Consider the following 27,254-nt stretch of genomic DNA (forward strand, 5'->3'; position numbering starts at 1 on the left):
ACACACACACACACACACACACACACACACACAAAAAGAGAGTCAAGTCTTTGGTAGGTCACATTTAATGCCCTGGGCTTTATTGTCTTATTTTAGTGAGTGTTCGTCACTTTTTTTTTTTTTTTTAACATCTTTTCTTCAGCCTCCAGGTGGAACAAGTAAACCTCAAGGACACATCTCGCCAGCCAAGCCAGCGTTGGAGATTTCTCTCCCCCCACCCACCCACCCCCCACAAAGCGCACGAGCACTACTCAAATAATGCTGCCTTTGTGCTGGACTCTTCACAGAAGAGAGGACGTAAAAAATTCCCCAAAAGGAAGGCACCCGAAAAATACTTGTGGTTTTGTTGGCCGCAAAGCCATCTGGAGAGATACGTTTTGTTGTTGTTGTTGTTGTGTGTGTTTGTTTCTCAAAGAAAGCAAAAAAAATAAAAACAAAATGGGATATTATTCCGTTCCCCTTATTTTGCTTCCCTCCTCAACGACTAGAATGATGAAAACGCGTCGACTCGCTTCTCCCTTTTCGTCGTCGATGCGTTCGACGAAACAAACCGTGATATGACGTTTAAAAAGCTTACAATCGAGTTTACCACAAGAACACAAAATACAAAAATAAATCTGAATACAAAAAAAGTCGGTGGGATTTAAAAAATAAAATAAAATAAAAATAATCAAAAGTGTGGGGCTTGTTGCATGAAACAATGAAGGATGTTCCATCCCCTTCCGACCCAAAATACTAAAAGCAGCATCGTCATTTAAAAAAAAAAAAAAAAAAAAAAAAAAGCCATCGACAGAAAACATAAAAAACTTCACAAAAATAGTGCTTTAAAATGAAGCAGCAAAGGCTTCTGGGAAGAGACTTCATCCCTGTTTGAATACGCGCCGCCATTTTTTTTTTTTTTCCTTCTGACGTTGACCACGTAAAGAAAGACGTTCGGCCGGCAAACATGTACAAGAGCACAGGAAGCAAACTGAAGTACAGTGTACAAATCAGAAGAATACAAATATGAAAAAAAAAAAAGTGTAAACACGGCACAATAAATAGATCAAAAGCAGCATTTCGCACCATGCGCATGATAAAACGTCTCTATACAACTCACGCACACTTTTTTTTTTTGTCATCCTCTTTTTCGCTCCCAAGTGCAAAACATCACAAACGCTCCGACAGTTTGTCGTGTATTCAAGTGCTATGTACAAACACGTCCTTACTGTACACGTATGCACAATGTACACACCACGCACGTCTCGCAACGCTAACAAAAAAAAACAAGTCAAAAAAACAAAACAAAAAAAAAACAGCTTTTGAAACGGACGAGCTCGTCATCCTTTCCCATCGACCGACACGACGCTACGACGCACAGCACCTGAAAAAGCAAAAACGGCGCCATTACGTCACTTCCATGGCCACCGTGTTGTCCACGATGCTGCTCAGCGACGATTTGTCCTCCTCGCGCTTCTCCCTGCCGACAACAGGCAAAAACACATCCAAACCGTGACCAAAAAGACAAAACATTATTCTGAATAAATGAATAATTTTGAAGAGGATTAGGGCCAGTGAAGAGAGTAAAAAAAAAAAAAAAAAAAAGAAAAAAAGAAAGAAAAAAAAGTCTGGCAGGATTGTGACTTTATTCTCAGAATTCTCACTTTAAAGTGAGAAAAATAGTAGCACTAATAAAGTCAGAATTTTCTGAGATTGAAGTCAGAATCCTGACTTTTTTATTCTGACATTAACTCTTTGATCGCCAAAAACGTTTAATAACGATTAGTAAAATCACGATGTATGCCACCATCAACGTTAAATGATATCAATTACTTTTTATTTATTTATTTATTTATTTTTTTTAATCAATGGGCAGTGCAATGTCTAAGTGCACTGCTGCCTGGTCAATGGGTTCTGGAATCAAAAACAAAAACTATGGCCAGCAGATGGCAGCATTTGATTTTCAATGGGCTGCCGGTGTATGGAATTACAATGAAACATGACAAAATCTGAGGAAATAGAACGTTTTCAAGGATGATGTAAATGATCCAAGCCGTTGTCATATTAAAGGTTTTTTGTGGCAGTAAAAGAGTCAAGTCTCAGAATTCTGAGATTAAAGTCAAATTTCAACTAAAAAACAGACTAAAGTCAATCAGGTTTGATTTTGAACCCTGACCTTTCCCGAGAATTCTGAGAATAAAGTCAGAATTCTGACTTTATAAGTGAGAATTCTGAAAATAAAGTGAGAATTCTCACTTTCAAGTTTCAGTTCTTTATAAGTGAGAATTCTGAAAATAAAGTGAGAATTCTCACTTTCAAGTTTCAGTTTGATTCCTTCATGATTCATAGAGCAGCTATTCAAGATGCATCCATTACTTATTTTCCCCACATGTCTCCAAAATTAAAATAATGATTTTTCCAAGGTGAGAGAGTACAGGTTCATCATAGGGCTGCACAATATTGGAAAATGTTGCGATATGGACATTATTGTGATATTTAACATGTAAGTAAATGACATTTTATGATCTGATGCAAGAATTAATTTTTTTTTTTGTGCAGCAAAATAAGTAAACAATATATTCTTAGTTAATTGTGATTACATATTGATAACGACTGGATGGCGGCACACATTTTAGTTAGCGGCTGACCGGTCAAATTCAGATAAAAGCATCAAATTCCATATGAAACTAATTGCATGTCTTTGCGATATCATATTACACGGGCCAATATCACGATATTGATATTTTTTGGGCGACATAGTCTGAAAAACCTTTTATTTGCTTCCAATTTTAGTCTCCAAAAAGTAAAGCAGCGTCCTTACCTGGAGTTGATGTCCATGGCAGGGGGCGTGGCCGAGACTTTGGCCTTCTGCAGGTTGCTCGCGGCGGACAGTTTGAAGGCGGCGGGCGGCACGCCGGCCAGGGCGCGGGGCAGGTGGCGGCCCGACGGCACGCTCAGACAGATGTTGTTCCCGATGAGGACCTGAGTGGTGGCGGGGGTGGCCCCGCCACATCCCAGCAGGCCCATTGCGGCGGCGTGCTTGCCTGCCGGGGCCAGGGAGACGGCGGCGTTGGCCGGGTGGGGCGAGGCCTGCAGGAAAGCGGGCGCCGCGGCCGTGGCGGGCGACGGGTGGCCGTGGTGAAGCGCCGTGGCCGGGCTGGACACGTGCAAACCTTTCAACACGCCTGACCACAGAAAACACATCGGCAAGGAATCAACAAGCTTGATTCAAACACGATTTTATATGTCACTGACGTCATTCATTTCCATTTCATTATTTTATTGATTATTATTATTAGTCTGCGATAGGCTGGCAACCAGTCCAGGGTGGTCAAGCGGTCAAGAAAATGGATGTATTATTATTATTATTATATTTATTTTATTGATATTTAATATGTGACTGACATAATTAATTTTAATTGTTTTTATTTCTTCTTCTTCTTATTATTATTATTATTATATTTACTTTATTGATATTTAATATGTGACTGACCTAATTCATTTTAATTTATTTTATTTATTATTATTATTATATTTATATTTATTTTATTGATGTTTAATGTCACTGACATAATTTATTTTAATGTAATTTTATTTATTATATTTATTTTATTGATATTTAATGTCACTGACCTAATTCATTTTAATTTAATTATTTTATTTATTATTATTATATTTATATTTATTTTATTTATATTTAATATGTCACTGAGCTAATTCATTTTAATTTTATTAATTATTATTATATTTATATTTATTCATTTTATTGATATTTAATTTGTCACTGACCTAATTCATTTTAATTTAATTATTATTATTTAAATTATTATTATATTGATATTTAAAATGTCACTGACCTAATTCCTTCTAATTTAATTATTATTATTATTATTATTATTATATTCAGAATTTAAAATGTCACTGACCTAATTCATTTTAATTTAATTATTTTATTTATTATTATACTTATACTATAATTATTATTTATTTATTTAACTATAATTATTTATGAATTTATTAATGAAATTTTCATTTATAGTTAATTTAATGATGCATTTCAAGGCACTGAAACAAATTGTTGGCGTTTGTATTCTACATTTTGCCGCGACCATTTTCCCTTGTACTACAAACAAATATTTACTTCCAATATCGGTTTATCAGGTTCCATAACTACTAATAATCAGTATTATTAATTGTACATGAAGAATAATACATACGTTCGTTCATTCTGCACAAAATATTCACTTTTCACTGCCGGAAATTGTTCAATGAGTCAAGTGTTACTTTAATCTTTTTTTTCTCTTTTTGACGATGATGCTGATTTTGTAATTGTGGCGTGTGCTATATTTGAAATTGTAGCAGAATGCTGATGAATGTCACAGTCGTAAACAAGACGACGACAACAAACCTGGTCCCAGGACGCCGTTGACGCCGCTGGCCAGCACCAGCTCCTCTTTGGACTTGAAAGCCAGCAGCTGGTCGGCGCTGACGAGGGCCGAGGCGGCAAACTGGGCGCTGGCCTGGTCCAACGTTTTGGACACCAGAACCTGAACGCACAATAACAATGACGATGACGAGCACGTTAGAAAAGGGGCGTGACGAGCGTGTCGACGTTTTCAGGTAACGTGCCACCACCTGACTGATGAGCGGGCCGGTCCCGCCCAGGCAGTTGTTGGCATGTTGGATTTGTTGCCGCTGCTGCTCCTTTTGCTCCTTCGGTCGCTGCTGCTGTTGCTGCGGTTGTTGCGGTTGCTCCTTCTTGTGTTGTTGTTGTTGTTGGTGGTGGTGCTGATGTTGGCTCTGCTCCAGCTGCTGCTTCTGCATGACGACCAGCTGCTCTTGATGCTGCTGGTACTGCTCCACCGTCAACGCTGAAGCGGGGGGAAAAAAAAAAAAAAAAACAAAAAAAAAAAACAAAGAGGACGCCGGTCAAAAGTTTATGGCGGAATAAAAACGTGGCCAAGCAAGAGTGGATAACTATCTTGGGCAGACAGTTCAACACTTTTTTTTTTTTTTTTTTTGACTTTACGACCTTTTCAGCTATTTTGCACTCACATTTGATTTTGTTTGCACAATGTGGAGGGTGGGAAATTTCTTTTATATGTTTTCACTGCTCATAGTACAGTGTACAGTGTTTCTCCTGCCAGGACAGTGAACTTCAAATTTCAAATGAAAATTGTATCATTCAGTCAGCCATTCAAACCGTCTTTCGGAATTCCAACGCAATCGCTCCCTTTTACAAAAACTGATAAAACAATTTCATTGGCTAGAAAACACACAAGTGTTTAGAATCTAGATTGAAGCCAAGTCTGCACAATCTATGGAAGAAATGTCATCATCCGTGCAATATGCATTTCGCAAACAAGTGCAAAAAAAAAAAAAAAGTTTGCTTTTATCTACTTTTGACCAATCAGATGCAACCTTAAAATTAAATGTGCATCACTATCCAAAAAGGTTAACAGTGTCGAGGGGCATGACTGACACTATCCATCCATCCATCCATCCATTTTCTTGACCGCTTATTCCTCACAAGGGTCGCGGGGTGTGCTGGCGCCTATCTCAGCTGGCTCTGGGCAGTAGGCGGGGGACACCCTGGACTGGTTGCCAGCCAATCGCAGGGCACACAGAGACGAACAACCATCCACACTCACAAGCACACCTAGGGACAATTCTGAGTGCCCAATTAACCTGCCATGCATGTCTTTGGAATGTGGGAGGAGACCGGAGTACCCGGAGAAGACCCACGCGGGCACGGGGAGAACATGCAAACTCCACCCAGGAAGGCCGGAGCCTGGACTCGAACCGGAGTCCTCAGAACTGGGAGGTGGACGTGCTAACCACTCGACCGCCCTGACTGACACTAAATAACTTAAATACACATATTAATTAAAAAAATTTAAAAAAAAAAAAAAAAAAAAAAAATCATTATTCTTATAATACAATACATTGAGCCTGCTTATTTGATCTCTTATTAGATAATAGATGAGTCATTTATTTTGCTTCATTTTAATTCATTTGCTCCCAAAAACGTATAAATACATTTCAAATGTTTTAAGTCTCCCAAAGACGTTTTTCATGTTTTTCTTTCTTTTTCTTTATGCTAGCTCAAACAGAAGTCTTTAACTCATTCACTCCCAGCCATTTTCACAGAAGCAGTCCAGTTCGCCCCCGGCTGTTTTACTGAATTTTGACTGCTAATGCAAGGCCCACAGGATATTGTGTTCTATTGCTATAAAAGCATGGAACGTATCAAAAGAAAGATTAAAGTCTCTTTTTTCATCAGGAAAAAAAAATATATATATGTTTCTATCTGTTTCCGTTTTGCAGCAATTAGCATTAGAAGAGAGCTAGGTTTCATCAGTTTTCACAAATCTATTTAAAATTCGAAGTAATTCAGCTTTTTTTTCAAGATGGCCCTGGTTGATCTCCTTTGCTCTGCTGCCACCTGTTGGCTGTTTGTGTAATAACTACCATTTCTGCAACCGTTCTTTGCAGTTGAGAGGCTGCATCAAAGCCTTCTGTATGCTTTAGCATGAAAAAAAAAAAACAAACAAACATATAAATACGTCTTTGGGACACTTAAAAACAAAAAAAAACGTATTTACACGTTATTGGGAGCAAATGAGTTAATGAAGCCTCTCAATTGCAAAGAACGGTTGAAGAAATGGTAGTTATTGCACAAACGGCCAGCAGGTGGAGGCAGAGCAAAGGAGATCAACCTGGGTCATGTTGACAAAAAGCTCAATTTCTCACAATTCTAATTCGATTTGTGAATAATAATAAAACTTAGCTTATTCCAATGCTAAATGCTGCAAAGCGGAAACAGATATAAATATACTTTTTTTCGTGATGAAAGAAGAAACTTTAATCTTTCTTTTGGTAGGATCCATGTTTTTATAGCAATAGAACAATATTCTGTGGGCCTTGCCAAATCAGTCTAAATCCAGTAAAACGGAGTGAAGGGTGTTGCTTCAGTCAAAATGGCCGCCAGTCAATAAGTTAAATATCGTTATTGCAATATTCAACACTCATAATGCATATTTTTCAAATATTGCGCAGGCCAAATTGAAACCCAAATTGTATCATTCAGGGAATGGAAAAACGTAGTTTTCATGGGTTTCAACTGGCCAAAATTGGTCACATGATAACCAAAAATGTAAAATGTGATGTTAATTGTAGAGTCAAACCTTGACTGGACCAACCTTCGACTAATGGACAGTGGGGAAGTCAAAGGCACGGGCACTCGGACTGCAGCTCCATAAATATGGATCTCTCCGATATTCTTTTCAAAATGTTAAAAATCAACATTTGACGACCGTCTTGCGAACCTTGAACGAACCCTAATGAGAAATCAACATTCACTACCTTCGCCTTTCTCAGTGATCATTCAGGATGGCTACAGAAACGGATTTCTATTCGCTTCATTGCGCCCGCGCTCCCGTGCACGTGTGTGCGTGCGTGACCTCGGGTTGAAAACCAGCATTGATGAAGCATAAATACGTGCCGACCACAAGATCAAAACCTCAGACAAGCTCAACTAAAAGGCTTCCATTCACAGGAGAGCTGCACTCGCTCCAATCAATCAACCAACCAATCAATACGTGAATGAAGAACATCCATCTTGGACAAATGATAAATGATGAACGCCTGAAAAGCAAAGAATGGGATTGAGGGGTGGTCGAGCTGTCAGACGCAAACAACTCGGAATATTAAAACGTCCTTTATCATCTCATCAATTTTGACCTTGCCTGCCGATACAATACTCTTGTAATCCTGTCCATGTTTTTGTTGCAATATTGCTGCACTGGCCAGTCGCACAGGAAAAACAAACAAAACAAAAACACACGTTCAACTTCACCAGCTAAGATAAAAACGGCACAGAGCTGTAGCTGCCACATGCGTTTGGAGTTATACAAATCTCATAACCCAACTGAAATTCAAAACTTCACAAGTCTCTTCACAAATTGAAATAAAATAAAAATGCGTTTTTAGTTCAAATACAGTCTGGCCTATTGGATTGGGCTGGGTTAAAAAAAAACAACCAAACAAAAAAACAAACAAACCAATAATAAATAGAATCGATTTTCCTTTTTGAGCCTGATATCGATTCATCAAACCATTAATTTTAATCTCCTTTTCCCCCATAAATTCATAAGAAAATACTATTTTAAAGGCCAGTTTTTTGTATCTTACCGTTTTCTTGAAATTTATTGTTCACGTGAATTCAAACGTATTTTTTTTTTACATTTATGAAAGACCTGACTTATTGAATTTAAGACGATTCAGAATCTTTATTTACAATTATTGAATTAGAATTATGGAAATATTTTCATGTCATCCTTGCTGATATCAATTTTTGTGTTAGAACTGGATATTGGAAAATCATGCAATATGCGATATACTTGTTGAATATAGCGATATTATTGCGATACTTAAGGTGTACCTAAAGACACTATTTTATTATCTAATGAAAGAATAACATTTTTTTCATGCATCAAAATAAGCAAACTCAATACTCAAATCAAATCCGACTGAACTCTTGTGAATCGAAATTGAATGGATTGAGGAAATTAGAATAGTCCTATCGGGAAAAAAAGAGATGAGGTCCAAGTGACGACAATGATCTGGAAAAAGTGTGACAAGTATCCACACTTTTCACCTGCCTGGTTGTCATAAGACTCGTTATCAAGAAAATATATAACACAAACTCACGTTTGACAGGAGCAGCCGGAGCGGTGCGCTCCTGCGGCGCGGATCCTCCAGACAGGCTCCGAGTTAGTCCCGACACAACCCGACTCAAATTGTCAAATCCTTTCAGAGATGAGAGCCCCGCCTCCGCGTTGCCCAAAGCGTGCTGGGATAGCGTCCGTGGTCGGAAATGCCTCCAGCGGCACGACTTGATGTTGACCAGAATGCGGCTGAGGTCCACGCTCGCGCCGGACGACAAACGCGACAACGCCACGGAGGACGAGGAGGAAAGAGGGTGGGAAGAGCCGGCGGGGTCCGAGGTATTGCTTTCTGAGGTACTGGAGTTGCCGAGCCGACAACTTGGAAGCGACGAGGACGGCGATGAGGACCGCGGGTCCGAGTCCGAGGGCTGACCGACGGTGTCCGGGTCGGCGTGCGCCCGATCCAACAAGAACCTGAACAAAGACAAATGCCACATTTACACTCCAAACATTCAAAAAGAGATTACAGATAGAAAGATATGTTGTTGTTTTTTCAGGGCCAATACCAATACCGATTATTAGTAGGCAAGGATGCCGATACCTGATACTTGGAGCTGATATTCATTTTCACTAAAAGGGAAAACATTGGCATAAAAATGTTTTAAATACAAACCCCAGCCTTTTTTTTTTTTTTTTTTTTTTTTTTAAGCACATTTCTACAACAATGTTTATGGTTTGTATAATATTGGTGAAGAAAAAAAAAAAATCAGTCAATCGACATCTTTATTTTAAAAATCTAACAAAAAGTTCACGGATCTTCCAGCATGTCTTCAAAAGCTAATTTAAAAACTTAAAGGGAAGCTTGACTCGTTAAACTTGTTAACTTCATTATTTTTCATGTACAATGACTCCTTTTAAAAAGTAATTTTTTTACTTACTGTTGACTAAAGATGACATCACCTGTGCTGAGGAAGTAGCTAACAACTAATCATGGTTCACCTGTTTTCTGGGGTTGGTCAGCAAACTGAGCAATGATTGGTCGTTAGCTACTTCCTCAGCACAGGTGATATCATCTTTAGTGAACAGCAAGTAGAAAAAATACTTTTTAAAAGTATTAATTGTACATGAAAAATAATGAAGTTAACACATTAATTAGAGACAAAATATGAACTTTTTACTGCTGAAAATGGCTCAATGAATCAAGTGTCGCTTGAAGAAAATGGCTCCATATTGTTTGCTACAATCAAAGTTTTTTAAAATTTCAAATGGGCTGCTCGATTATGGAAAAATAATAATCCCGATTATTTTGGTAGTAATTGAAATCACTTTTCTTCATACGATTTTTTGGCACAAAACAAAAAAATGTTTACACATTTAAAAATATTAAGACCAATAAAAAAAATAGAAACACTATAATTATGCAAGTTACTTTTGGATTAAACAAAATGTATTAGTTATTTTAAAATAAAATAAAAATTTACACAGCTCAAAATTTTTTATTAATAATTTAGTTATTTATTTTTACAATTATGCTCATTTTGTAATTATGGAGTCTAATAATTGAAATTGTAATTGAATTTCGATTGATTACACAGCCCTAATAGAAGGGCCAAAACATGCTTTGTCTAAATTAAACTGCACTTAAAAAATAAAAAATAAATAAATAAATAAACTAGCCACCAGAGGGTGCTAAAACTGCACAAATGGAAATCAACCTTTTTTTTCTTCTATGCTTTTAATATTGCGACATGATGACGACGATGATATACTGCAGCACTTTTAATATGACGATATGTTCAAGTGCAAACGGTGACGTGACGTCGGTAAGTCGCGACCGTTTCGAAGATTGCTTCTGCGCTCACCTGCCCCCTCGGCCCACGCGGCGTCGAGCCGGACCCACGCAGCGCCGCGGCGCGTTCAGGGAGGTCAGACAGTAACGGAAGCGCGGGTGACCCAGGCCGCCCTCCAGCGGGCTCACCCACGGCCAGCCGCCGCTCGGGCCGGGACTCGGCTGCAAAAAAACAAAAAACAAAACGACAACAAATGACATCAGGTACTCTTTCTTGGCCAGAGCGCTGCTGACTAATGGCAGCGCGCTAAAAATAGAAGCGCAGCCGAGCGAGCACTCACGGCGTAGTAATGACAGCCGGCCTTCCTCCTGAAGGCGTAGCAGCCATCTGGCTCGTTCTCCTCTTCCGTCTCCGAAGAACCTGAATGAATCTGCGCAGTGGATACAAACATAAGTAAACACAGACCAGCAGGCTCAAAAGGTTTTGTTTTTTTTTTTTTTTACAGAGGCAGCCCGGATGGAGCTTTTATTGTTTGTAAAACAAAAAGATGACTTTCAAATTCTCTGCAAACCCAGCGCACATTTTTGCAAACGTTAAAGACAATTCAGCACACCGAACAAATTTCCGTAGCTATGAAAAACAATTTCAAGTCCAACAATGGAGCAAAAATGCATGTTCTGTAAAGACTGAAGACGATTCTCAATTCCTCAGCAAACCTCGGGCACATTTTGGTGAGCAACAAAGACAATTTGGACAATTTTTTTATTTTATTTTTTCTTGGAAACGGCGTTTGTTGAGCATCTGCAACAAAAATTAACTTGGGTCAAACATTTCATCAAGCTCAAAAGGAAACAGCAATGTAACCGACACACCAAAACCTTCATGCTAAATAAAATGCACTGTAATCGAGATCACGGATCAATTTATTGCTTGTTGGAAAAAAAAAAAAAAAAGTATGTAAAGAGTACTTTGGAGTGGGGAAAAAAGAAAAAAAAAGAAAATTGCAATTGCAATCTTGTGAAAAATTCAACGTTCAGCCCCGCAAGTGACAAGGAAATTTCAGTCGATCTTTGTAAACTTAAGACGATTTCACATGTTCAGAACCAACAATGAATTTCCTGTCAACATAATTCAGTCTTCTGTAAATCTAATACGCGCTTCGTAAACACTGCAGACCATTTTTCATCCTGGGCAAATATAATGGACATTTTGGAAACTTTGGTGACAATGCTTTTGTAAAACGGCCTGGTCATGAGACACGTGAAGAGTCTTCCAACATTTTTATGATCACTGAAGAAATATTAGTACAACTCAGGCAACGTATGTATTAGGGCTCGAACGATATGCATTTTTTTTAGGCTGATGCTGATACCAATTTTTGGCAGAAACCCCCCCAAAACAAAACAATCAAAACAAAAAAAGATTGCTATTTATTTAAAAATATATATAATGTATAAAATTAACCCCTTCCCCAATTCCTTTTCAAGGGGTGCCACTTGCGCCAAACCTTCAAATTCTCTTCTTTTAATTACAAGTCCATATCAAAACATTTCATGACGTATACAAGCTTATTGTATAGATTTATGTGTCGATAATAAAACCATTCTTACTCGTTTACAACTGCTGTAAAGCATTAACCTTTTCGTTTATATATTTTTATCTTGTGTTAATTTCACAAGTCTTGGGACTTACTGGGCTAACTTGGGACCTCGCATCCTTGAATTTTGAGAAAAGAGTCTGAATCCTTGAAATATCAACTTTAGGACAATGACAAAATAAAAACAATCAGAAAGTGAAATAAGAATAGAATAAACAAATAACTGAAAAAACAAATACTGACTATTCCTGTGCGTTTTGGCCTCTTGGGAGCAGTGTGGTGCCGTGCATGCCTGGCGTACACACTTGGAATACAGAAGAAGGTTGCGATTGAATTCGATTAAAGTAACTCGTTTTTCCACACATTGGGAAGAATTTGTGCCTTCTCATCTGTGGCTATGTGTTCCCACAAGATCTGTGGATTTTAATTATTTGAAGGAAAAACACTCCCGAAGTTGATGCTAACTTCCTGTTAGCATTTGCTAACATCCTGTTAGCGCTAGGCTAGTGATGTTTTAAAAATGAAGCACGTTTTGTATTTAAATATACCGTGGATGTAATTCTTAAGGCTGTGTGTGGACATTCGTTATTTGAAGGAAAAACACTCCCGAAGTCGATGCTAACTTCCTGTTAGCATTTGATAGCTTCCTGTTAGAGCTAGACTAGTGATGTTCTAAAAACAAAGCATGTTTTGTATTTAAATATACCGTGGATGTAATTCTTAAGGCTGTGTGTGGATATTCGTTATTTGAAGGAAAAACACTCCCAATGTCGATGCTAACTTCCTGTTAGCATTTGCCAGCTTCCTGTTAGCGCCAGGCTAGTGATGTTTTAAAAACAAAGCATGTTTTGTATTTAAATATACAGTGGACGCAATTCTTAAGGTTGTGTATTTAGTTTTATAGTTAACTCCAACGGCGGCGTCAAACAACTTAAAGGACGCTTAGGGACAACAGAATAACATACGCTACACACTTGCTAGTTGCTAATGCTACGCAAGCAAAATGGTGCATTCAGGGTACTTTCACAGCGCCTGAAACTTAAGATTTCTTCGATAACGTTTTAAGGGGAAAATAATCAGCTATTTGGCCCCAACGTTTGAGGGCCGATTATAATCGGCGGCCGATTAATCGGTCATGCCCCTAGTACGTATTATTGCAGACTTACAAGGTTTTGGCGCTAACGTGACAGAGGCGAAGGAAGGATTTGTTCACCTGCGAGAAGTGTTCGTCGTCGGAGCTGGGAAAGTCGTACTGATTGAGGTCCTTGGCGTTGAAGATGGACGGACCCGCGTAATGCGGCGCTGACTGAGCGGGGAGCTTCGGCTTCTTTTCATATTTCCTTTTGGTTCGCACGACCTCTGTCTTCTCCTGCTGAAGGGGGGAAGAAAGAGAGAGAGAAAAGGGGTGCGTGAATGTTTATCTATCCCGCACGACAAGATGGAGACGTCCGCTTTGTGGTGAGGCATTCATATGCAGATGGAAACACGTGCCGGATGGTGGTCCAGTCCCCCCGCCCCTGCTCACCCCAAATTTACCCTTTATGGACCCTCGCAACCCCCACCCAATTTACTCAACACACTCAGGCAAGGATTGGTCAGATCCGTCTCAGCTGGTAAGATGCAAAAATGACAGCAAGGGAAGAAAAAGGCTTCTGGGAAACAAAAGCATGGGTGGTCAGGGGGCTGTTGGTCATGAGAGCTAATTAAATCCTAATGACGACAGATGACACAAGAACAACAATAACGCCGTGTAATGAGGTATCCAAGTTGTACATCAAATATTTTGGGTCCACAAATAAAAACAAAACAAAAAACAAAGCACTAATTAACAGGATGGCATCGAGCCATGCTGAGAGAGGCCAATTCTTTGCCGTTGTTTTTTCTTGTTGTTTTTGTTTTATACCTTCTTGTAGTCCTTCATGTCCAAGTGGTCCTGGTGCCGGTACTGGTTGGCACTAGGAATGATAGGAATGGTGTAGACGGGCTTCACCAGAGCCTGCTGGGCCAGCGCCTCCACCATTACCTCGCTGCCAAAGTCCGGCATCACCTTCCTGTTTTGGACAAGTCAACACAACCACTCGCATCAAATAGATGACAACCAAGAACAACTCAAATTCAAAAAACTATTTTGTTAACAAAATAAAATAAAAACAAAAATGCTTTTTAAAAAACGCAACTCGAACTTCAATTTATGTTTACAAAACTAACTAAAACTAACTATAATTCAAGCAAAAAATGTCCTTTGTTTTAATCTTTGGTAATTAATTTAATGCATGAGCCTTTGGGGATGATTTTAAATTGATTTATTTTTATATTAACCAGAATAAGGACATTTGACAGTGTATAACAAAGAAGTGACGTCATCTAACAACAGCAAATAGAAATGCACCGTTTTTTAAATATTGCGCACAATTCACGTATAAAAACAAAACTAGAACTAAGACTGATACTTTTAAAAAAAACTAAAACGAACCATTTATTAAATAACTAAAAGTAATAAAAACTAACAGAACCACCCTGAAAACGAATTAAAATTAACTCAAGTTTAAAAAATAGTGCCACACATTAAAAAACAAAAACAAACAAAAAAACAGTGCCAGCTGATTTTGAGCATTTTAACTCATCTTTCAAAGCAAACAGAATATTGTGCGCGATGACTACATAAACATGGATACCATGTGAAAGATTGGATTCCATTCTTTCATTAGAAAAAAAAAATATGTTTCTACCTTATTCCGTTCCTGATTAATCACCATTTGAAAATTGGTAATTTGAGTGATAAGCGAAAATTGAAAAAGACAAGGAGAAAAGCTTTTTGTGAAAACATTTTCTCCTCAACATTTTGACATATTTTTTGTTTAGTGGCGCTCTGTGAATTATATTTAATGTGACAAAGGCTTTGATCGTTCACGTCATCCTTGAAAACGTTCCATTTCATCAGATTTGTCATGTTTTGTTGGAATTTCATACACCGGCAGCCCATTGAAAAGAGATTCAATGCTGCCATCTGCTGGCCATGGTTAGTGGGTGTTTTTGATTCCACAACCCATTGATCAGGCAGCGCTGCACTTAAGACGATGCCCCTCCCATTGATTAAAAAAACAAAACAAAACGCGTAGTTGACGTAATTGAACGTTTATGGCGGCATACATCGTGATTTTACAAATCGGACCATCTCACCGCTTCTCGACAATCTCCAGCGTGAGATGCAGCATTTCCCGCTTGCTCTTCTCCCGCCTCTTGATCATCTCCAGGATGGTGACGGCGCGGCTCAGGTCCCGGCGAAGCTTCAGCATCTTCTCGTACGACGCCTCGTCATTCTTGCGGTTCTGAAAGCGTGTGGGGGGAAAAAAAAAAAAAAGTTTTTGAGCCTCGGCGTCAAACTCATACCTGCGGCGCGTTTGGCGGCCGCCTAACCTTGCGCGTCTGCATCTTCTCGGTGCGTCTGCGAAAGGCCACGTAGGGGTCGCTGGTGCTGGAGCCGTCCCGCTTTTCCTGCTTGATGTTGGAGACGAAGGTGCCCAACTTGCACAGCTTCCGCTTGCGGCTCCAGTAGTCAAACACTTCCTTAATCAGATCGTCGTCCTCCTTCAGCAGCAGCTTGGCCTCTTGGAGACTGACAAACTGCAAACAAACAAACAAAACACGGGAACAAGACATCAATGTGTGCAATAAGAAGCCTGTCAAACGTAAACATTCAATGATGGCAGAGAAGGCGAAGCGAGCACGTTGGCATTGGTGTGGACTGGCAATCGGTAGAAGTTCAGTTTTTGTAAACATCTTACATGATGATTTATTGCCAACAAGCAAACAATGCGTTTTCACCATACAGGGGTCCTTTACCTGCTGTCCGCTGCCTTTCTCCAAGCGGTCTATCATCTCTTCAAACTGAAGTGCGGTGATTTCCATTTTCTTCTTTAGCTTATTCACAAAAGTCTCATCGCCCGAATCCAGGTCGTAGTCCGGCTGTTCCGTATCCAAACTGAAAGCTGCGGCGGTGGATGGAGAAAGAGAAGCTGGTTAGTGGCGTAATAAAAACAATTTTAAGTAGTGCTGTCAAAATTAACCAACAAGTAATCGATTATCAAATTAATCAACAACTATTTTAATAATCAATTGTTTGGAGACGTTTTTTTTTGGTTTTTGTTTTTTTTATTTAAAATGGTCCAAATCCTCTGATTTCAGCATATCAACAGTAATTGTGCACCGATTTCATGAAAGAAGACTGATTATCTTTTGTGTTTAACCAAAATACATTTCTATACATCTGTTTTTACTTTTGCATACAATGACCGCATCGGTAATATAGTACAACATCACCCCCCTCCCACTTTTTTTTTAACCACTAATATGGATACGAAGTACGAAATAAACACCCACCACTGGCTAACTCATGCAAACACAAAACGTATTTATAAGTTTAGGTTTTCTTTTTTTTTTTTTTTTTTAATGCAAGAGCATACAGAAGGCTTTGATGCAGAGTAGGTGGCTTAAAGCAGCGGTAGTTATTACAAAAAAAGACCAGTAGATGGCAGTAGAGTAAAAAAATCAGCCAGGGCTATGTTGCAACGAGCTCTTTTTTCCAGTGTTTTCACCAGGAATGTGAATATTGATTAAATTAAGCTGCATTTTAATGCTAATTGCTGCAAAACGCAAACAGATACAATTATACTTTTTTTTCCTGATGAAAGAAGAGACTAACCTTTTTTTGGTAAGTTCCATGTTTTTATAGCAATAGAACACAATATTCTGTTAGACTTGCAAAAACAGTCAAAATCCAGTAAAGCAGCCGGGAGCGAAGGGGGTTGCTTCAGTCAAAATGGCTGACAGTGAATGAGTTAATAAACAGTAATCAGGGGGAAAAATGCTTTTGTAATACAGTACATTTTAATGCAAATTTAAAATGAAGCAGATTAGTTGATTAAATCAGAGTAATCGATTTGAAAAATATTCTCTTGTGGCAGCACAGCACAAATTTTAAGTGATTCCCACATGTAAAAGCGTTTCATTCACTTCAGTAAGAAAAAGATCCACGGCATCATGGAGAAATAAAGCAGCATCAGCAGCAGCACACATGCAAGCGGTGACGAGCAGGGCGAGACTCACGCTGTATGTGAATGAGCTGCTTTGGCATTTTGAACTCGCCGGGGTAGAGCGACTCGTAGTGCGTGATGTTGCGCTCGGCCTCGGGCACGGGGATGACCATGTTGTCCCGCTTCTCGCCGTAGACCTGCTGCGCCGAGATGGCCCGCTGTAGATGGTGCTCCTGCCAAAAAAACAAAAAAACAACTGCAGTTTGCTCCTTTTGGCTTTGGTGCAGGAGGAATGTTCAATTAACTGATTTAATGGTTTCATCTCGCTTGGAATTTATCTCGGAAAATAACTCACAAAAACGACTTAAGTGCCTTAGAATTGACAGGTAGAGGACATTATTCACATTTGTACAGAATAAATTCCAATGAAAAGCCCAACTTTTGCATAAGCGTGTCACATAAACTAAAGAGATGACTACAAGCAGTCATGGCGACATAAACCAAAAAAACAACAACATGAATTTCCTAAAACAAGTTCAATGTAAGATTCTCCTCCCCATGTCAGGACGCGACAGATGGCCGACGCAGTTTCGACTTGTTCTCGCAACTATTTGGACACGACTCCCACTCGTTTCCACACGTTACAAAACGTGCCACAGCCACATTTTTCTTGGCCGCTTTCGGCAACGTGGGTCAGTGTTTGGCAGCATACAAAAATGTGTCAAAGACACGTCACCGAAAACGTGCCCAACCTCCGGAGAAGCTGCAAGTGAAGCTTTTTATCAGCCAGTCGGCTATTGACTTCAACAATCATTTTGTTCAGAAAAACAAAACATCACAACGGCATTTCTCATAACTAATGAAAAGAAAAGCCACAAGGCATCCCCCTCTCCTAGACTTGGCTTACCAGTTGCAAGGTTATAGTGCGGTTTTACAAAGTCACAACTTTAAAAACCACAAAAATCTTTCCATCGGTGGTTTGCGCTGTTTTTTTTTTTATTTTTAGATTTGTCATTGGTGCAGGCGAACTGACATACTGAGATCATTTTACTCAAGTTCATCGCAGTTGGAATCATCCTAATCCCACTTGATGGTTTGGATTTTGTCATACATAGCAACACACCAATGACGGCACGTTGTGTTCTCCCTCTTGGCCACTTTTTTTTTTTTTTTTTTAAATCATTTGCCAAGAACGAAATACTTTTTTTTTTTTTTTTGTGTCAACCAAGGGCATCTTGTGCTTACTTTCACCACACTCAAATCAACCAAAAAGGACAAAGAAAGTGTCAGGAACTCAATAACAAACAGATCATAATAGAAACGTCTGCTTGATAACACATCTGCTCAAAATTCAATAATCATAAACCGACCACCAATGAGAACACAAAAGCACAGTGTGCGAACAAAATGTTCACTCGCTTCATTTTCTGTCAGGGCCGCGGAGCTGAATTAAAGCAGAGTCCAACAGAGAAGAAAAAGAAAAAGAAAAAAAAACATTTTTCACAGCACTGCACACTCTTCCAATTAAACGTTCCAAAGCAAAAAAAAAAAAAAAAAAAAAAAAATAGGAGCCTTCAAAAAAGCAAAACTTGGTGTTGCCAAAGCAACCAAAGTGTGGCCTCCAGCAGGTGTTTTCAGCAAAGTGGTTGATGATTGCGCCGAGCTGCAAAGTGAATCAAAGAATCAAGGCTGCGTTCATTGAATCACCAGAACATTCCTTGTCATTGACAAACCAATGTTATTTTAGTTAACTAAACTAACCACAATAAAATAAAATAAAAAATAATAATAATTTCATGAACAAAATACAAATAAAAACAACTTTTTTTTTTTTAAACAAACTACATTTTTATGTTTACAAAACTAACTAAAACTATAATGATAGCAAAAATATCATTGGTTTTCGTCTTTGGCAATTAATTTAATGCATCAGCCTTTGGGGATGATTTTCAATGTGATTTGAAGTTGATTTATTTTGATATTAACTGGAATAAAAACGTTTGAAAGTGTCACACAGAAGTGACGTCATGGAGCCAACAGCCAATAGAAAAGCACCTTCAGATGACGTTACTCCCATGCTGGTTTTTAAATGTTACACACAAGTCATACACATTTTTTTTTTTTAAACTAAAACTAATATTGAAATTAACTACAACTAAACTAAAACTAAGCATTTATTAAAGAGCTAAAACTAATAAAAACTAAGAACAGGGCTGCACAATATTGGAAATTCATGCAATAGATATTGCGATATTTAACGTGTATTTAATTAAATGACATTTTTATTATTTAATTAAAGAATTACATTTTTTCCATGCAGCAAAATATGCAAACTCAACATAATCTTAGTTAATTAATTGCAATTTCCTCTCGATAATCAACTATTGGATGGTGGTGCACATTTTAGTTAGCGGCTGACTGGTCAAATTCAGATAAAAGCATACAATTCCATATAAAACTTACTGCATGTCTTTGCGATATGCATATCGCATGAGCCAATATTGCGATATCAATATTTTTTGCATATATTGTGCAGCCCTAAAGAACCACCCTGAAGACTAATTAAAACTAACTACATTTAGAAAAAAAAAAAAAAAAAAAAAAATGAAAATTCTAAAACTAATCACCCTGTTGATAACAGACAACAAACTTCCTGATGAACATACAGTCCATATGAAAACACCTGACCTGGTGCTGCAGTTAATTGAAATAGGTGTGTTACTGACGTCGCATTATATTCTCCGGCCAACATGCGGTCAGTCCAGTGACAGTCCACTCCCGTCCCGTGACGTGACGTCCGTGTTCCACTGACCCTGCAGAGGATGTAGGTCATGGCGCTAAGCCACCGCCGCCTGGAGTAAAAACGCTCCTCTTTATCTCTTTTGTCACTCGGTTATGTAATGCCTTTGCTGGAGGTGATGGAGGGGGGGGGGGGGGGGGGGGGGGCGACAGGAGGAGGGGAAGTAGATTTCTGCTGACTTGGCGGGCTTGTCTGCGTTTTTTCCCCTGACATGTTTGTGTCTGCCGCTCAGCATCACAGATGGGCTTCTCCTGCTGATGATGAGCTGTGTGGGACCAGAGCGTTGCCAGCGCGGAGGGAAAACACGCCTCGAATGTGACCGCAATGAATCCATTTCAACTTTTGTAGCCAAAAAAAAAAAAAAAAAGGTGCAGAGTGGAAAAAAAGGATTTAAAAAAAACTGGAGCTGATTTGAATAAATATGTAGGAGTCCAAATATGACATAACCTTGTATATTTTGTATATTTATAAAAATAAATAAAATAAAATAAAGGCCAAGGTTGATTATTTATAAATGTGGAGTGTAGCCAACTTTAGATTTAATAACATTCGTTTGTGTCACATCTTTCGTAGGAAGCAGGTTTTGTACAAACTATCAGAACTCAACCCAACAGTCTCACAAACCATGCAGGGCATTTTAAGAAACGACATTAACACCGGGAGTTTAAAATAAATTCAGTGTGCTAGTGACTTTCCAAACGCCATGTACATAGATATAACCTGTCAAAACAACCATTTTGAACCTGAACCATAACTTCTAACTTTAGGGGGGGTGGGGGTTTTAAGTTGGTGGTTAAGTAATAATATGGGGAAAAGGTTGGAAATTTTCAACTTAATTTAGAACAAAAGTCGCTAGAGTAATATCCAGGTGCATTCGTGTTAGCAGGAGACCGTGTTGTGTTCTCCACGTGCACTGATTGAAAAAGGCAGACGTGAAATGACGCCTGCGTTAGGGGGGAAAAAAAAAATCTCCCCTCGCCGGGCGCCGACAAGGCCGAGCCACATGGCCGGCCTCGGCAGCTGTCAACCGCGCCGAGCAAAGGCTGTCAAAAGCCGGCGCGGGCTCAGCGTCTCCCCCTGGCCTTCGTACGCGGAAAGTACACGGCGGCCTAGCGAACCAACCCCGCCGCCCCACCGCCCGCCCAAGCAGGGTAAAGTCAACAAAATGGTGGAACAGATACACGTCACGTGACTTCTTTGTGCGCTGCCCCGCGTTTTGTGGCGGTAACGAGCGGCCGCGACCCGGCGGACCGGCGGCGTGTCTGCGACTAAAATCCCCGCGGCGCCGCCCTGCATCGGAGCCGAGTAGCTACGCGGCGATTTGGCCGAGAATCCGTCGGTCGTGCGCTCGGGCAAGCGCAGACGCGGTAGCCATTTTGAACCAGCCTGCGCAGGCAGCGTAGCGGCTGGGTTGTTTGCCGCCAGATGGGGGGGAGAGAAGGGGAAAAAAAACAAGCGGCGAGACACCACCGGGCCATTAAAAAAAAAAAAAAAAAAAGACAACATACCGATTCCTCCTCCTTTTCCATCCCGGTCGGCATCTGCGGCACCGCCCGGTTGATCGAAGCATATTCGTGCAGGTCCGGTAAATCCTCGCAGCGGAAGACGGGCAAGGGCTTACTAGCATCCAGCGCCCGCGCCCGAAACGACAATTTACTCATTTTGTTGACAGATCCACCAACACATGCAGCATTAAAATGGAGTCCGTTGTGCGAGGAGTCGCGCCTCTCCTTCTCATGGATGGGATCCGGGGACGGTGTTGTTGGTGGAACGAGCGGCTCGTCGGGAGGGGGGGGCTCGGCTCGGGTGCGTATAGCGGCGCGAGCAGAGCCGGGCGGGCCCGCGTCTCGGTGGCTTCGTGTCGGTGTGCTTTCCCTCTGGCGCTCCGCTCCCGCTCCGCTCTCCCTCCCCGGTTCAATGCGCCATGGCCAACATGGCGGACATTAGGAAGTCATGTAGCGCTCGCTGGGCTGAGGGCTCGCCGCGCGCGGCCCAACCCCCCTCCAATCGCTCCAACAGCCATTCCCACGCAGCTTGGCACGCGTGCGCGCTCCGCACAGACGACCGACCGCCGGGGTCCGGGGAGAAGAGGAGGGGGGGAACCGGCCGTGCCTATTGAGGGGCCACGCACCCACAGGACCAAATTCGCAGCCAAACTTGTGTTTCATACCCGGCGTGCACAAACTTTTCATAAAAAAATAAAATCTAACCAAAATCAAAATTAGCTAAAAAAAAATAAAATAAAAAAAATCTCATTTTGATTATAATAACCATTTCACCATTTAAAAAATATAAACATGTTAAAAAAATGTCTTGTAAAATAGTTTATTTTGATTGAAATAAGTGAACTTTGTTTTAAGAGGTAACTCAATTCATCTGCTCCCAAAAACATAGTAATATGTTCTATTTTAAATGTTTTAAGTGTCCCAAAGACATATATATATATGTGTGTGTGTATATATATATTCTTTTAAACGCTTGAACATAGAGGAGGCTTTGAATGCAGCCTCTCAACTGCAAAGAACGGCTTGGGGGTGGGGTAGGTTATTACACAAACGGCCAGCAGGTGGCAGCAGAGTATAAGATATCAACCAGTGCCATGTTGGAAAAAAAAAAAGCTCAATTCCAATTCTAAATCGATTTGTTAATAATGATGAAACTTAGCAATATTGTAATGCTGCAAAACAGAAACTGATAGAAATATACTTTTTTTTTTGTCCTGATGGAAAAAAAGACACTAATCTTTATTTTGGTAGGTTCCATGTTTTTATAGCGATATAACACAATGTTATGTGGGCCTTGCGAAATCAGTCAAAATCCAATAAAACAGCCGGGAGGGGATTGCTTCTGTGAAAATGGTGGCGAGTGAATGAGATAATTAAAAAATATAGAAACATGAAAATTGTTAAATGTATATGTCAGGGTTTTTGCTGTGTGGAAAAATTCAGAGGCGGCCACCTCCAGCTGATAACAGCGCTCCAGCTGTATTGACTGAGCTCGGCCGGTGTCGGTACCATATGTGTTCGGCCTGCCAGATCCATTCGGGGTCCTTCGCCTACAGATGACGTTACGCTACAGGATTGGCTGAGACGTTTTACGCTACAGGATTGGCTGAGATGTCGACGATTGTGATTGGTGAGGCAACTTTCCAGTCGTTGGAGGGAAAACATTGACGCTTTTTACGAAGAAATGTATTATTATTTACCTAATGGGACTTATCACAGCCGCACTACTGGATCAAACTGTTCGGCGACCCAAAAGGCAAGGATTCGTAACGCGTCAAAATCATTCATCAATCATCATCAATCAATTACATCTCACCGTGGCTATTCTAATGTATTGATCTCTCGTCTTCCCTTGTGTAGGATTAAATGTTTGCCGTGAAACCCTTTCAGACTTGTTTGTTGTTGTTTTGTGGAAGGAAAAAAATACTGAACATATAAAGAAAAGTTGTGCATTCATTCATTCATTCATGTGTCATTCATTGATTTGTTAATGCATTTGACATCTTTAAAGAAAAAGTAAAATGTGCTACTGTAGTTGATGAAGTTAACTTGTGAGTTTCGACTTTACGGTAGTAGGCCATTACCTTTGATTAATATTTATATCAATAGTCCATGAGACACACATGCACACACATGCAGGTTACAAATAAATTTGTAGTTACCTAATAACCTGAGGCTGAGTACAGAACATATTGGTGAGGAAATGTCACATCTCAGGCAATAATTGCATCATTTTATTATCATCATCATGGTAATTATTTTCTGCAATACGCACGACCCTCCGCAACTCATAGTGCAGTGTCACCTCTGAGGTGACATTGGCAAGAAAATATTAAAGATGTCATTTAAATAACAAAATGTATGGGCTGAGATTGCAAAACGTAAATAAACGTAAGTATAAAAGCAGGATACTTTAAGATTGACTAAAAAATGAAATAGATTGAAAAAATACATTAGATAAAATAAATATAAAAAATTGAGGTAAAATAGCACATAAATGCAAAAAAAGTAAAACTGCGATGGGACGAAATATTGTCAGTTGACGTGCTAATGTGTTCCTATAATCATTACGACTGTTTTTGTGATGTATTGTGATACGTGAACCGCAAAATTCGGACACCAAACCAACGTGAACACATTTGACACTGCTCGCTTGCTGTACTGACGTCATCAGCAAGCGCCGACCAGACGCGAAGGGCCCCGAATGGATCTGGCAGGCCGAACACATATGGTACCGACACCGGAATGCATTTTAAATGCAGTTGCAGTGTTGCGCCATTATGGAGGCGCTATATCAACAGCGGTACACCGGAAAGACCTGAAGCAACAACCGAAGAAGAAACAGCTTTCTTTTTTAAAACATGTAATGTCCCGAAGAAGAAACAGATGATGGAGCAACCGTTGCGCACGCCCATTTCCTGGTTGCGAGGCAGAGGTGTCGCGTTCCAGCCATCGCTAAAGTCATAAAAACACAGTTTATACAATAAACATAATAGTATTTTACAACAACGCTGAACTATAGTTACAATATGTACTAGTGGATGAATTTAATGATTGTAGTTAAGGAACGGCAAAAATTAATGGCAACTTTGTATTAATATAATTTCTCATTTTTAGTCCTTGATCATAAAATGGCTGCAGGAGGACGACCCATAATGGTATCGGTCACAGATAGCCTACCAATACCATATCGGTGGTTATCCATGACAGTCCGAGTGATACCACCTCTGCCTCAATTTTAGACAGGGAAAAACCCTCTACGTAAACTACATAAAATATGTAAATGAAGTAAGGTATTTTACTTTTATTGACAATCAATAAATGAAAAGGTTTAATAAAAATACAAGTATATTCAAAATTGGTATGCAATTTTTATTTGAAAGGGATACTTGACTCATTTAGCCATTGTAAGCAACACAAAGCTAATATTTGTCTAGAATCAATTTGATAACCAAAAATGATATCACAGGTGCTCAGTGCTCAGAGCTCAGGTAATGACTAATCATGGCTCACCTGTTTTGTGGGTTTGGTCATGTGACATTCACAAAACTGTCATTTGCAATGAGTCAAGTATCCCTCTTGTCTGCGTGACAGAAGCCTGAGGAATCCTAACTTGTAATCAAGCCATACAAATCAGATTGTTTCAACTCAAGTGTACATTAGTGTTAATTTTATCAGCCATTTTTAAACGTAGTCCAGTTCGAATCACGCTTATTAGTTTTTATTAAAGTTAGTCAACCTATACTACAACTATAAATCAAGCATTTTAGCCTATTTTAGTCCAAGAAAACCATTTTATTTGTTTAGTTTTAGGCAACAAAAACTACCAACCTTTTAGTCTAGTTTTAGTCATGACAATCATTTTAGCCCTGTAGATTTTTTTTGTCAGTAGATCACGTCGAACATTTCAGAGGTAAGACAATTTCAAATAAAAATTTTCTATCATCTCTTTGATGAAAAACAACTTCACACACAATTATGGTAGCTACTATGAGCTAGTAAGTTAGCCAGCATTAGTTAGCGGTCAGATTAACAGTATTGGTGGAACGTTATAGCCGTTGGATTAATGCTACATTATAACTATAATTTATATATCTTTTTCCTTGCTAGCTGCAGATTTGTAAAGGAGTGTGTCACATGACAGTTTCATAGATGTGACAGATTAGAACGAGACAAGATTTTACAAAACCATGTAATATTTGTCTCGTTTTTGTTCATGAACATTTTAGTCCAGTTTTTATTAAGGGAAGTACATTTTTGTCTCGTTTTCATTAGCCGACAAAAATGCATACTGATTTCGTCCCAGTTCTTGTTTATTAATGGGGGTTTTAGTCTAGTATAGTCTTAGTTTTAGTCCGGTGAAAAATGTGTGTTGACGAAATTATTTTTGTTTAGTTTTCATTGACAAAATTAACACTAGTGTACATTGTATCATGTCATATAACGTTTTGTTTTTTTTAACACCAAATCAATTGGTATGCCTACAATGTGCATGCAACAATCGTTTAAAGACGGAGTGGTTAAAAATATGGAATAGCAGTTAACCTGGGATTGCTCATGAGCATTCCAGAAGCATCCGGATGTGAGAGACGAGAAGGATCATCCATTCGGGGGAGAACGTAAGTCACACTTGTCCCATGTGGGAAACATCTTGGACCACCTACAGAGGAGGGGGGGAGCATGTTTGTTTGTTTGTTTATTGAACATACAAACATAAACGAGTAGCAGTTAAAATTTTAAAAGAAAGAAGAAACTTATTGCAATCATTCATCAATAAAATCCCAATTTTTCAGAAAATAAAAAAATCCTCTTGCTCGAGTTTCCAAACACCACTTCGATCAAATTAGCATAATATTCATAAATATACCATATAGGTTTTGTATCGACTGTCAAGGTTCTACTGCAACGCGCATATTTATTCGAGTAAATTACGCAGACATGATGCAGGGAATGAGAAATAAAAGCCAAGAGGAGATTTGGGGGGACTGACTTGTCGGTCACAGCTGTTGACATAAGGCTAGCCTAGCCTAGCCGCCTCCTCCTGCCTGCGCCATTATCAGCACTTTGCCAACTCGCGACAAACTTGCCGTTACACAGCCGTACACACCTGTGTCCTCCTCGGCCACACGCCGGGCACGGTGAGGTCGGTGTGCCAACGTAGCGACTCGTTGAGCAAGAATCGCCGGACTGATGATGACAGGTCTTCTGCTTGTGGCTGACATACTGCTGCTAGCACAATGCTAACAGTGGTTTGCTCCGCTGCAGGTCGAGGTGGGGGAAAAAAAACAAAACCCCCTCGTGAGGGTTTTCCCTTTAAAAAAAAATCTCCAAGTGCAAGTAGCAAAAAGCAAGGCTAGGGTGTCAGGCGAGGATTTCGAGAAAGAGGAGGAATATTTTAATAAACAAACTTCCACAGCTTTCCAAGATTACTTCGACAAACTGACCAACACAGGCGACGTGTGATTGGCAGCTCAGGCTACCAATCACGAGAAGGGACAGCTAACAAGAGAGAGTTTATTGGTTCACAAAACCCCGCCCACCCTTATGCTGCATTCGAGGATGGTCGGAAGTCGGATAAATCAGAGAGACGTTTTGTTTTTTTCCCAGTTCCGACCTGAAAGCCCTCGCGGCGAAAGTAAGCAACCAAAATAGCGGCTAGTGGTAATTTTTTTTTTTTTTAATTTTGTTTCTTAAAACCCATTTTGACTTCCAGCAAATTTACCTTTTCGCAATTTGGCTTCATTTATTGTTTTATTCTTATTTCATAATCATTTTTCCATACAGTTCAGTAGTTGACGTATAATTTCATGCAGGGAGATAGCCGGCATACTGTCACGTACGTTGCGTTACGTTACGTCAAGTTATGTCGAATATTTATGAA

At 39.6% G+C, this 27,254-nt stretch overlaps 1 protein-coding gene across 3 annotated transcripts; it reads right to left on the bottom strand.

The window, feature by feature from the left end:
• Window positions 1-58: 58 nt before the first annotated feature.
• Window positions 59-26,845, bottom strand: LOC144009180 (enhancer of polycomb homolog 1-like). 3 transcript variants are annotated; one of them, XM_077508743.1, is made up of 15 exons: window positions 26,481-26,845; window positions 25,919-26,033; window positions 17,142-17,301; window positions 15,879-16,024; window positions 15,453-15,659; window positions 15,216-15,364; window positions 13,939-14,086; window positions 13,249-13,407; window positions 10,779-10,868; window positions 10,511-10,659; window positions 8,692-9,122; window positions 4,615-4,850; window positions 4,388-4,526; window positions 2,801-3,164; window positions 59-1,459 (listed from the first exon to the last, which is right to left on the bottom strand). In XM_077508743.1, the coding sequence occupies exons 3-15, from the start codon at window positions 17,239-17,241 to the stop codon at window positions 1,387-1,389; spliced, it is 2,391 nt and encodes a 796-aa protein (XP_077364869.1). In that variant the 5' UTR covers window positions 17,242-17,301; window positions 25,919-26,033; window positions 26,481-26,845; the 3' UTR covers window positions 59-1,386. The 3 variants fall into 3 exon arrangements, with proteins under 3 accessions (XP_077364869.1, XP_077364868.1, XP_077364867.1); XM_077508742.1 differs by lacking the exons at window positions 25,919-26,033; window positions 26,481-26,845 and adding an exon at window positions 21,377-21,944 and having other exon boundaries at window positions 13,249-13,404; XM_077508741.1 differs by lacking the exons at window positions 25,919-26,033; window positions 26,481-26,845 and adding an exon at window positions 21,377-21,943.
• Window positions 26,846-27,254: the final 409 nt, after the last annotated feature.

The sequence above is a fragment of the Festucalex cinctus genome, chromosome 20 (genome assembly GCF_051991245.1).
Source record: "Festucalex cinctus isolate MCC-2025b chromosome 20, RoL_Fcin_1.0, whole genome shotgun sequence".
In the NCBI taxonomy this organism is placed as follows: Eukaryota; Metazoa; Chordata; class Actinopteri; order Syngnathiformes; family Syngnathidae; genus Festucalex; species Festucalex cinctus.